Source organism: Ochlerotatus camptorhynchus, unplaced genomic scaffold, assembly GCF_037179485.1.
Source record: "Ochlerotatus camptorhynchus isolate MF236.1 unplaced genomic scaffold, CSIRO-AGI_Acam_v1.1 ptg000429l, whole genome shotgun sequence".
In the NCBI taxonomy this organism is placed as follows: Eukaryota; Metazoa; Arthropoda; class Insecta; order Diptera; family Culicidae; genus Ochlerotatus; species Ochlerotatus camptorhynchus.
This window is the reverse complement of record NW_027040915.1, coordinates 839,861-853,027: the sequence shown is the minus strand read 5'-3', so window position 1 is coordinate 853,027 and position 13,167 is coordinate 839,861. Positions and strand designations below refer to the sequence as shown.

At 35.7% G+C, this 13,167-nt stretch overlaps 1 protein-coding gene across 1 annotated transcript; it reads left to right on the top strand.

The window, feature by feature from the left end:
• Positions 1 to 338: 338 nt before the first annotated feature.
• LOC135711281 (uncharacterized) lies at positions 339 to 2,025 on the top strand. The gene is made up of 6 exons (XM_065234086.1): positions 339 to 465; positions 523 to 650; positions 710 to 1,006; positions 1,344 to 1,542; positions 1,596 to 1,931; positions 2,006 to 2,025. Exons 1-6 carry the CDS (start codon positions 339 to 341, stop codon positions 2,023 to 2,025), a joined length of 1,107 nt encoding a protein of 368 aa, XP_065090158.1.
• The last annotated feature ends 11,142 nt before the right edge of the window (positions 2,026 to 13,167 follow it).

Here is a 13,167-nt window from a genome sequence, read left to right as displayed (position 1 = left end):
AGCAACCAGCCTCCTCGTAGACTTTCGTCGATCTATCGTAGGTATCTATCTTCTTCAAACACAGACGTCAAAATTCCGGATCCATCTCCTCGATATATACACGCAGAGAAACAAGGCGTATTAGAATCAAATACATTGCATTTTTAATTCAAACTCATGCTGTTTTGTTGATTCAAAGAAAAAAATCTTTGTTTCTAATGTATAGCAGAGTTCATTCTACAAAGTTGTTATTAGAAACAAAGACCTTGCTTTTTGATTAAAACAAATATTTTGGAAATGATCTGATTTTTTGTCTATGTGTTGACCGCCATTTTATTATATCACGCAAACAGAAAAAAATGGATTCGTCAGAGGAAGATGTGCTTGAAGAGCTGGAGGTTGAAACGCTGGGTGCAGAAGATTTTGAATTGTTGAAGTTATTGAAATCATTTGGTTTGAGCGAAGCAGTAATCGGTGCTTTCATAGGTAAGAAAATTCTAATTTAATACATTTTTGCCATTTAAATAGTTGTAATTATTTCAGCGAATCGATACACAGTTGATATCCTGAAAATCATTGAGCGGAAGGAAGTGGAGGATCTTATTCAGCAGCCATTTTTAGCGGAAAGGACAAAGTGCATTCATGCGTTGAATTCATGGAGAAAAAGCCTGGTAAGTGATGTTTAATATTCAAGTACGCCCAAATCTTATTTCACTTTCTAAACAAACAGAATCTTCCACCGTTAGCTGAATCAACATCTTCTATTTTTTCACTTGCGCCGCTTGCGCTTCAGCAGTCAGATGTAACGAGAGCTAACTGTACAGCAACTTATTTGATACAAACATCCGCAAGAGGCCAAGCAATCCTGAAAAAATATGATACAAATAAACATCTTACAAGATCTGACAAGCGCATCATAACGCAAATCGTGGTCGACGAGTTTAAGGACCGTTTTTCCAAATTGACTCCCGACGAATTGCAAAGTAGAGCAGTTGAGCTGCGTTCACTATTTCCGAGTGAACCACAGGTATGTTTTTCAAATGACACTTTTTAATTACCAGTTAAACTAATTTTCAGTTCATTATTTCAAGAGGAACATGTGAAAACGTCATATCAGCTTCTTGTAAACAAACATTTGTAGGCCTTTTTCTCGTGAACCGAAGGTCACCCACGCAAACAACAACATCATCGGGTAGGGGAAACTTTAACCTTCCGGATGTTGGTTTCCGTGGGTGACCTTCGGTTGACGAGAAAAGGGCCTTCAAACCATACTTATGAGCTTACTTATTACCCTGAACTTAACCTCAGTAATCCTACAAATAACAATTTACACTAATCATTGTATTTCATTACTTTTTTAACAGGAAAGTTGGTATCAACCTACATGGACGACGGATAGCTCTGGTCGGAAATTAAAATTAAGACGACAAGCCAAAGGAACGTTACGTGACCGCAACATCAACTACCGAGAAGCGAGAGAACCGGAGAGTACTGCACACAAGATATCTATCGTTAAAGTATCAGAAAATCTTGGCTCTACGAACGACATTACCCAGAATGACTGTATGTTTTATAATGTCAACTATGTTTTTCAATAAGAGAAAGTTTTCTTTCAGTAACAGAATATCAACGAACCAAAAAATGGATTACCCACAATCAGGATGACTGGGACGAAGTGCGAAGTAAGTGGAAGCAAACAACAACACAAAGAATATTTGAATTGTCTCAGAACGAAACTCGAAACGCTGCTTCCCTTCTGGCTGAGTATCCTGTTTTAAGACACCAATTGATTCAAATCGATTTTCAACAACGGTTCCCGGAAAAGGAAAAACTCCTTTTCGATCGTTGGGAATTATTTGTCAGCGAGGTTTATCCAATTTTTGAACTGGAGATAACGGATACCGTCGGAAAGAGTTTACTAAATTTACTAAAAACAGCCGACATTTCAAATGGTAAGTTAAAGTGTAACTGGAAATTGTAATACTACATAATCTATAATGCAGTTGAACGCATAATTGACCCCAAGGTCATCTCAGCGTTTTGTAAACCTTTGTTTAGGGGTAGGGGAAACTTTACCCTTCCGGATGTTGGTTTGCGTGGGTGGCCTTCGGTTGGCGAGCTTTACAAAAAGCTAAGATGGCCTTTTCACATGTTCCTCTTGAACTGTGCCCATCAGCAGAATTTACACTACCCGCCATAAGTATGGAGTCGCTTCAATAAGTATTACAACTCAAATTGAATATTGCAGCACCCTCAAGAAGTTTGGCATTACCCTGCACCCTACTCTGTTCAGGTTTTTAAACTTTTCAAGATGCTGCAATATTCAGTTTGTGTTTTGCAATACTTTTTATATCGATTCCATACTTATGGCGGGTAGTGTAGGTAGATTGATCCAATCTGGGATTCAATACAATAATGTTTTTTTTTACAGATGGACGAGGACTCATAACCACCTGGCTTTTGAATCACATTTTGCCAAGTCCTATTCTCATGTTGCCGAAAAAACAACGCTGGAAGCCGTCAATTATTGAGTCACGGGAGAGCGTCGCAGTTTTAGTGAAAGATTTGGCAGAGCTCCAAACTACGCTTGCCAAAATTTTCCAATCATTACAATCGAGAAGTATAGAGCTAGCCCCATTCATTGTGGTTCATGGGGAGGACCCAAAAAGCCCTACATCATTTTCTGTATGGAACAACGTGGTTTCATACAAGTTACCAAGCTTCATAAAAGCACTTGATGTGTGTTTGAAAATCACGTCAATCATCGTCAGTTTGGAGCTTGTTGGCAAACCTGTTATTCGACTTTGAGGTTTCTCGTGAACAAACTCACGTTGTGGCACTGTGCACTTCACTGCGGAATAGTCTTCAACAACAACGGCAACAATGATTCGATGTGTAGCACCGCGATGTAGCTGGACATCGCAATCGGTCAATCGTTTACACGACCATTTAAACAAATATCACGGAAATCTGGACGTCTACGAATGCAACATCGGAAATTGTACAAGGAAGTATAGCGTTAAATCTTCATTCTATCGGCACTTGAAGAAACACTTTGAAGAAATCAGTAGCACGATAGATGACAACGCAGCACAACATCATTTCAACGGAGATTCTTTTGCATATGCCGAAACACCTACACTACAATGTAATATTGATAAGGAAATCGATGCTGACGTAGAATATATACCACCAATAGAAGAAACGCGCGACTCGATGAATCCAGCCATCCTAAATATGATGATCAATCAAACGGAGAATGTATCTATTAGTTTTAATTTAAAATATTTAAGTGCAAACACTCTTCCAACGAAAGTAGTATTCGATATGCAAAAAGATATGCAGAGCATGTTTTTTTACCCGCTTAGTAGCATAGTTGAACAGATGGAATCTTCGAGGTACATAACGCCTGAAGGAAAAACAATGTTTAACAAGATACTCGGAGATATGTGTAACAGCGATACAGAGCATAAATTCGTGGAAAAACTGAAGGTGAATGATTTGTATGTAGAACCGAGGGAATTCGTAATAAGTAATGAATTACGCCCAGGTATCGTGCGGAATGAGCAGCAAATGACTAATGACCCTATTACTGGTAATACAATCATTTATTTTAAATAACTAAATATTTGATAACTAAACATAACATATTTTTACATTTAGCAATTCTGATGCCTTTGAAGTTTCAACTTCGGAAATATATGGAATCAGATGGTGTAATGGATACTATATTACACAACTTAACGCCATCAAGTGACGGATACATTAGAACCATGATTGACGGTGACCTCTGGAAGAAACGCACAATCTACTCGACGAATAAGTTTATAGTACCGTTGAACTTGTTTTTTGACGATTTTACAACTGGCGATACAGTTTCATCACATGCAGCCAGAACTTCTATTTGCGGCATCTATTATTACGTCCCCTGTTTGCCTGCACACATTCTGACAAAACTTTCGAACATTCATGTTGCTGGATTCATACTGTCGGAGGATAGGAAAGAATTTGACAATAAGCATCTTTTTCGTAGTCTTGTAGATACACTAATTGAACTTGAGACTAATGGATTAGAGATACACATTAAAGGAGACATAAAAGTTGTTTATTTCATGCTAGGTTTCATTACCGGTGATAACTTGGGGCTTTCCGGTATTTTAGACTTAGTTGAATCCGTTCGTGCCAATTATTATTGCCGCATATGTAAGAGAAATCGACATCAGAGGGAAAATGATACTATCGAGTATGCAGAAACTTTCAGAACTGTTAAGAGCTACGATGAAGACTTAGACATGGATGATGTATCACTAACTGGTGTGAAAAAAGAAAGCATTTTCAATGAGATTCCGTCTTTTCACGTGACATTTAACATATACTGTGATATGATGCACGACCTTTGGGAAGGAGTATGTAAAGGGTGATACGGTCAAAATTTGGTCAATATCAACTTGACGTATTTCTTTCAATTTTGCATTTAAAAAACCTGAACACCCCTCATTTTGAAGGTGTGTGTGTGTAGAATGTTGGTCCTATTTTGATTTTGGAATTCACTCTTCAGTTGTCAAAATGCCGTCCAAGCAAGAAGAGCAGCGTATCAAAATTTTGCTCGCGCATCGCGAAAATCCGAGCTACTCGCACGCAAAGTTAGCAAAATCGCTAAAAGTTGCCAAATCAACCGTTACAAATGTAATTAAAGTGTTTGGGGAACGTTTGTCGACAGCCAGGAAGTCTGGATCGGGGGGAAATCGAAAACCGGAAGCCGCTGAGACGACAAAGAGAGTTGTCGGTAGTTTCAAGCGAAACCCTAACCTCTCTCTCCGAGATGCCGCAAATAAGCTGGGTGTATCGTCTACAACCGTGCATCGAGCCAAAAAACGAGCCGGACTATCGACTTACAAGAAGGTAGTGACTCCAAATCGCGATGATAAACAAAATACGACGGCCAAAGCGCGATCCCGGAGGCTGTACACGACGATGCTGACGAAGTTTGACTGCGTGGTAATGGACGACGAAACCTACGTCAAAGCCGACTACAAGCAGCTTCCGGGACAGGAGTTTTATACGGCAAAAGGAAGGGGAAAGGTAGCAGATGTTTTCAAGCACATGAAACTGTCAAAGTTCGCAAAGAAATATCTGGTTTGGCAAGCCATTTGTACCTGTGGCTTGAAAAGCAGCATTTTTATAGCTTCCGGGACTGTCAACCAAGAAATTTACGTGAAAGAGTGTTTGAATAAACGTCTGCTGCCTTTTCTGAAGAAACACGGTTGTTCCGTACTGTTTTGGCCGGATTTGGCATCTTGCCATTACGGTAAAAAAGCCATGGAGTGGTACGCCGCCAACAACGTGCAGGTGGTTCCCAAGGACAAGAACCCTCCCAACACGCCAGAGCTCCGCCCAATTGAGAAATACTGGGCTATTGTCAAGTGGAACCTAAAGAAGACAAAAAAAAACTGCTAAGGGCGAGCAGCAGTTCAAGGCAAACTGGCTTTCTGCGGCGAAGAAGGTGGACAAGGTGGCTGTACAAAATCTGATGGCAGGGGTCAAGCGTAAGACCCGGCAATTCGGATTTGGAAAAGCGGAAGCCTAACTGAATATTTTTCCTGAATTTTATACTAATTGAACTTGAAAAAGAAATTTAATTTGATTTTTTAAATAAACGATTTCACCGATTTACACGCGTTTTCCCTTGACCAAATTTTGACCGTATCACCCTTTATTTATGGATTAGGACATTATTTGAACTATTTTATTAATATTAAGAAAATGTTCTCTCTTGAGGAATTCAATTTTAGAAAAAATACATTTGTTTTCGGACACCTTAATTCGTCCAATATTCCAACCGATATTAAAGAAATAAATATATCTAAGAGTAAAATCAAAATGACTGCAAGCGAAATAAAAACGTTAGTCAACTTCATTCCACTAATTATAGGAAGATTAGTGCCAGAAGAAGATGAGGCTTGGAAACATTTATGTTTAATGCTTCAAATCTGCCACATTCTCATGCTGCGTGAAATTCCAACAGAGTACCTGCAGATTTTGAAAAAGCTAGTAGATGTGCATCATTCACAGTATTTGACATTGTTTAATGACACGCTAAAGCCCAAACACCATAATTTATTGCATTACGCTACATTCATATTACAATCAGGTGCTCCTCGACATCAATGGGCTATGCGAGGTGAGGCAAAACATAGAGATTCAAAACAGTATAGTAGAGCTACCAACAACAAAATAAATTTATGTAAATCTCTAGCAATTAAAGCCGGATTCAAATTTGCGTCCAATGTGATGAATAATAGTTTTTTGGAACCAACAATAGATTTACGAGAATCCAAAATATTAAATGCGCCAATTTGCGAAGAACATAAGTCCCTGTTGAGTAGTTATGGTACGATTGATAATAATGTTTTACGATACGTGGATAAATTTAAAAAGCAAGGGATGATTTTCAAGCCAAATGTGTTCTTCTATATAATGCAGCGCAACGTCATCAGCATTCATGAGTTAGAGAAGATAATACTAAATAACGACGAACAACTAATTTTAATTTGCTTCAATGTTCACTCCCTTGGGTTTAACGACCATTTGCAGTCATTTGAGGTTTGCAAAACTACTGAGAGAAAAATAATAAATAACATTCAAAATATTGCAATGAAAACGATTAATTTACACAAAGTAAATCAAAAATTATTATTTAGATACTGTAATTTTGTAAGTATAATAAATATGGTTTGACATCCTTAAAATGATTTTAATTGTTTGATTTCAGCTAAAATTAAAAAAATCAATTAATATGGAAAATAAATCAAATATCAGGTTATTTACATCAAATGCATTTTTTTTAAATCAACAAAATATTTTCTTTGAAACAAAATCTTTTTTTTTTTTTGTTTCAAAAAGAAGCGGGTGATTGAAACAAAATATATTTGTTTTAATTCAAGAAACGTCATGATGGAATCAAAAAAAAAATATTGTTGAATTTGCTCACAGTCACATGGAAAGTTGATTCTAAAAACAACAAACATTTTTTTGAATCTATTCACATTTATTTTTGATTCAAAGAAAAAATCTGCATAGGCCCTGAGTCTACAATATTTTTTGTTGATTTCAATGTGATTTATTTTTGAAATTAAAAACCATTTCTCTGCGTGTAATTAATAAAATATAACAAAATACAAACAACCTCGAGTTTAGTCACTCAATTTCTTTAAACTCAAGCTATATATGAATATTTTCATTGCATGGTATGATTGAACTCAACTTTGCCTATTTATTGAATTCACAATTTAAGTAAAGTATCAATTTGCTAAATAATCGAGGTTATTTGAGCATACAAGAGTTATAAAAACAAGTATCCATGAATAATTCTTGAAATAGCAAAACTCTGCAAAGATAAAACAATTTAAAAATATTGGCTTAATGTATGATGATATTCAATTTAGTCCTTGGGTAACCCAAATTCTAAAGACGATAGATCATATTATATTATAATAAAATAAAATGGAAATACCAATGAGTTGCTATTTGATACAGGTCCATCAGGATCTGCAAGACAACTATTTTCTGTAAATTTAAACTATAGTTATAATGATATAATGAGATTTAAAATTTGTAAAACAAAAATAATTTACTAATCATGCAATATAATAAATCTAATAAATCTAATAAATGAATGTAAAATAAACAAGTATTACAAAATACGAATAAACTCGATTTAAGTTAATCTCAGTACATGTAACTGATTTCAACTTTTGATATTTTATTAGAATTGAAACAAACACTTTATTATGCACCATGGAATGGTTTAACCAAAGAAGAATAATAAGATCAAACAGTCAGAAGAAAAACTTTATATTTTAGTGTCCTCTTTCACGGTCCCTTTCATCCAATGAATATAACCCGTTTGCAAGGTAATTTTGTGGATTTGCTGCCCCCTCGGTAGAGATGAAATTTTGCACTCTTTTTTATCAAAGCAATTTCACCAAAATCAGAGGTGTCCCATTTTTTTTAATTATTCGATTAACATCTAATCGATTATTTTTTGTTCGCTGTGCTGTCATTTTTCGATCAATGAGAGTGCAGCGTATGTTTGAAACGATGTGTGATGATCCTCTGGAGAAGTTAATGCTTATATCAGCATGATATAACCGATTACAAATATTTTACTTTTTGGTTCGTTAATCGATTAGTTAATCGGCCATTACTAGATGAATGTGAAAAGTCGTTTTAAATTTAAGGCCTTACATAAATAATGAAACAATATGAAAGGGACCGGGGCTAATCACAAATTACGTCCCATGGTAACTGAATTAAACACGAGTGCGTACCGGTTTGTTCAACGCAATATGGAATGCTCTTAATTTTAAAAATATTGGTAAACTTTAATAATTAATCAAATCAAATCAATCGAAGTTATTTGGACAGTTAACAGTTTTCATGCACTTGTTATCATGCATTACTATGATTTTGTATTTTCCTGAACGAAGGCTGAAAAAAGTGAACCATTATAATATTATCAGTCATCGAAGAGCTGAAAATAAACTTAAAGATTTAAATCAGTAAAACCAGCCTAAACGGAGGACTCGCGAACACAATAAGCTCCCCCATCAATCATATTCCGAATTTGATTAAATAAGTATTTTCAAGTATACAAATAAATATATCAACAAGTAATGTAATTTTCTCTCCTGGAAAGGAAAAATAAAATGGTTAAACGTTAAACATTTATTAGAGAAAATCAAACAATGATACGTTTCTTCTTCCAGTTGTGTTTTGATCCTGTTATAAATATTTATTAATGAATATATAATAATAATATAATAGGACCTGGGATTTACTCATACTCAAACACCACGGTGGTGCCCTTTAAACAACAATAAGCCTCTACTACCGATGATCTTTTAAACCTGGAGACAAAAAAAGCTACGGAAAATCGCTTATGCCTTCATTAAATTCTACTCTTACAAGACGTTAATAAAAAATAATAAGATTCTCTTGCATTCCCAAGTAACCATAGGCACGTTATTTCGCCTTTTTGGCTATATACGGACCTCATCAGAACTTGCAAACACTGGTATAGTCGTTGTTTAGCTGTATATAGCCAAAAAGGCGAAATAACGTGCCTATGGTTACTTGGGTTGGTCGCGTCGCGTTGCTTGTCGCGTCCACTCCGGCCGCGGCCAGGGTAGACGCGACACGCGATGCGACTCACGCAAGGAATAATAATAAATAATAAGATTCTTTTGAATTGGCCGCGTCGCGTCGCGTCTACCCTGGCCGTACCCTAAGACGGGAGCAGAATCCATAAAACATTCACATTGTTGAGCTACCGTGCCCCTTTCTTCATGCTTGCCGATTTTACCAGCGTACAAATATATATTTTTTTTTTTTTTTTTTTTTTTTTTTTTTTTTTTATTATTGAATGATCAAAATTTAAAATATACAATACATATTTTTCACTTTTTCTTCTCGCAACTTTTCCTTTTCTTCTTTTTTTCTTCTTGTACCTTATCCTTTTTCCTTGTTTCTGTATTGCTGCCATTTTTTAGCTTCCCTTAACCTAGCTTAATACTAACGTTAATTTGGGAAACCGATTACCCGCGGCGTACTCGGGGTTAATAACACACTCACTCATATACACTCACTCATATCCACTCATTCTTTATCATCCATACCATATGTACATTAACGAACACACTTTAAGAAAGGGAAGGGAACCTAACCTAACTTAACCTATCTTAACCTAACATGAAAAATCCGAATACCATAAAAAAAAACCTTTAGAGCATTTATATCTTTGAATTACGTTATTAAACTTGTGTAATTACTAAATTCCTTTTCCAAAAATTGTTTTCTTCGATTCATTTCTAAAGTCAAAATCCTTTTGAAATCCTCTAAATTTCCATCCATATAATTCTTCAGATTGTAATTAACTGTGTTGGCTAAAATCCACAATCCCAACTTTTCGTTTTTCTTCGCTAAAATTTTATCCAATATTTCTAGAGGGTCTGCAACATTGATTCTAAGGTTAGTTATTATTTGCTCTGTTGCATATTTCCAAATAATGCTTGAAATAAGACATGATTTTAATCGATGTTTTATATCATCAGTTTCTTTACACTTGCTACAAATATTATCCTCTGTTCCACGAATCTTGTGTTTTAAAAGCTTGCTGCGAGTTGGAATAATATCGTTTATGAAGTAATACAAGGCTACTCGAAGATTTGAATCAATGATCTTCATATTCATGTTAATCCAAACATTTTCCCAAGTCAAGTTAATATTTTTCATTTCTATTGCTGGTTGAATCTGCAAACTATCAATGAAAAAAGAGTAAATTTGTTTAGTCGTGTTCAAATTTGTCATCCTCACAAGATTTTCTGCTTCTTTGCCATAAATACCGAAGGTTCTTCCTAGTTTAAGGTTATTTCTATTAATGAATAGAAAATCTTGTGAGGGATTTGAACCGTTCTTAACTGAAGTGTATAACATGTTACGAATAAACAGTGCTTTAATTTTCATGCCTACATGAACCAATTCCAAACCCCCTTTCTCTTTTTCTAAATATAGTTGATTTCTATTGATTTTAAATAAGTGTCCCATCCACAAATAGTTACCTATAATTTTAGTTACTTCTGCAATGAACTTGTTAGGAGCCGGAATTATCTGACCTACATACCACAATTTGGATAAAATGAATGTGTTTAGGATCCAAATTTTTTGGATTATGTTTAAATTTCTAAATTTTGCCTTAAATAACGAGTTTTTAATAACGTTCAACTGAATGTCATAAGCTCTTGAAATAGTTGCTTCCCAAGAATTTTTAAATGTCACACCTAATATTTTCATTTCGTCAACCTGATGAATATTAGCACTATTAAGTTGCAAGTCGTTAAAGCACAACAAACGCGATTTTTTATTGTTTAAACTAATCCTAGCTTCCTTAGCAAACCTTGCCATTATCTGAAAGATCTTTTCAAATTCATCTTGATTCTTAATAATAATACAGATATCATCAGCATAAACAACCAGTTTAATGAATGTACCATCAAACAATATGCCCGGAATTGCATCAGAGAGCATTGCAAGTAATGGCTCCAAGTAGAGTACGAAAAGAACCATACTAAGCGGACATCCTTGTCGAACCGAACGATCAATCCTTATCGCGCTTGTCAAACTTCCTGATACTAGCAATCTGGAAAATGCTCCTTCGTATAAATTTTTTAAACAAGCAATAAAAACCGAGGGGAACCCGAATTTTGTCAAAACTAACCAAAGGTAATTTCTATCGACGCTGTCAAAGGCCTTCTGAAGATCTAGACTCAAAAAGGCAATCTTAAAAGATTTTTTTCTTATTAGAATACACTACTAAATTCCTTAAAACTTTTAAATTGTCGACGCAAGATTTCTCCTTGTGGCAAGCAGCCTGGTAAGGCCCAATCAAATCAGGCAAAACTAATTGAATTCTGTTTGCCAGAATTTTTGCAAACAATTTATAATCTGTGTTCAGTAAGGATATTGGTCTAAAGTCTTGTACTGATGGGTTGCTGGCTTTTGGTATAAAAGTTACCACACCATCTTTAAAGCTAGAGGGCGGCACGATTCCTTGAATGAGATAACTATTGAAAAGGTTTAAAAAATCTTCTTTTAGAATTTCAAAATTTTTTAAATAAAATTCATACGATAGCCCATCACATCCAGGTGATTTTTTCTTGGATGCATTGTTTAAAACGTTTGCAAACTCCTCCTCATCTATCGTTCTTATCAAATATTCTTTTTGTTCAAGATTCAATCCTTTCGTGATGAAGTTCATGGATTGATAATCCAAAGAGTCCGAGTTATTATCATTGTTTTCAAAAATAGATTTGTAGTACTTGAAAAATTCATTTTTTATTTTATTGCTATCGGTTGTAATTTCATCTTCAATCTTTAGACGTGACGTTGTTTGTTTCCTATCATTATGTTGAGCAATTTGAAAAATTCCCATTTTCTCTTCTTCAACTAGAGAATTTGGTTGGAAAATTTGAGTGAATTCCTGAAGTTTTTGTTTTTCTATTTCAAATAATCTTTTTTTAATGAAGTTCATTTCTGAATGAACGTCATCTCCTGCGTTTAACCTGCTTGAAAATTCTTGCATGGCTCGATAATAAATGCTCTTTTCATTCATTATACTAATGTTCCTATTAATAGTGTAACTTCTTACATATTGAAAATCTTTTAAGCTATCTCGACCGAACTCTATTGCGTTTTAAAACGACTGTTTTCTCCATCATATTTCGTCGACAAAACCACCAAACCCCATAATCAAACACGACCCGCCGTGACAAGTCTTCAACCACGGCCCTCATGATCCTGTTAAGGACACACCTAACAACACAACAAAAACTAATCGGTCAAGTGCCAAGCTTGCTTGTTTGATCACGGCATTTATTTTCTTAACGAATCATGCTTCAACATGAAAAAAAAATCATAATGGATTATTCGAAGACACCAAACCGTAAAAACCCCAAGGAACATGCTTCATGCGATCGAAGTCATCCCTCTGACAAATGGGAACGATAACAATAAATCTCGATTGCTCCTCCGAAGGGACGCATCCGCTCCCGCAAACAATGCATCCGACGTGAAGACGACCCAGCCTCAGACTGAAAGCCTCCTAAACAAAGATAAATCAATTAATCAATCAACAATGCATCCGATCCCTAATCCGGCGCAACCGGCATCCCGCCCACGCATGCCAACACCACCATCAGACAGGGGCAATTTTCTCCTACCTGATAGCCGGTTCGCGTGCGGGCGGCTACACCAAACCGACCATCAAACTCACTCCCCACAAAAACAGACACGTCCGGAGTACCTTGAGATCAGGACGCAATCGCCTCCGCAAACAAACACGTCAATCAACACTCCGAATACGGTGGGTAAAAAACTTTACGCCGACTACGAAGCCTCCGAAAAACGTGTAACGGCAAGTTTGCAATGGCACAACTTAGCCATTAATTAATGAATTTCAAAAATTGTGGTACCTTTAGAATTCCTAGGGTTTCTAGATTATTTTGATTGCAAAAAACTTGAAAATAGAGTCGTCTAATTTTTTAAAAACCGAAAAGAGTTGTTACACGTTTTTTTGAAAGGTGTGTTTGTAGGGTTTTGCAAGTGTCGCAAGATCTGTAATTTAGATTAATG

Coding starts and splice junctions, on each gene's coding strand:
- LOC135711281 (XM_065234086.1), top strand. CDS start 339: ATGGATTCGTCAGAGGAAGATGTGCTTGAAGAGCTGGAGGTTGAAACG. Junction 466..522: donor AGTAATCGGTGCTTTCATAG/GTAAGAAAATTC, acceptor TAATTATTTCAG/CGAATCGATACACAGTTGAT. Junction 1,932..2,005: donor AACAGCCGACATTTCAAATG/GTAAGTTAAAGT, acceptor ATTGACCCCAAG/GTCATCTCAGCGTTTTGTAA.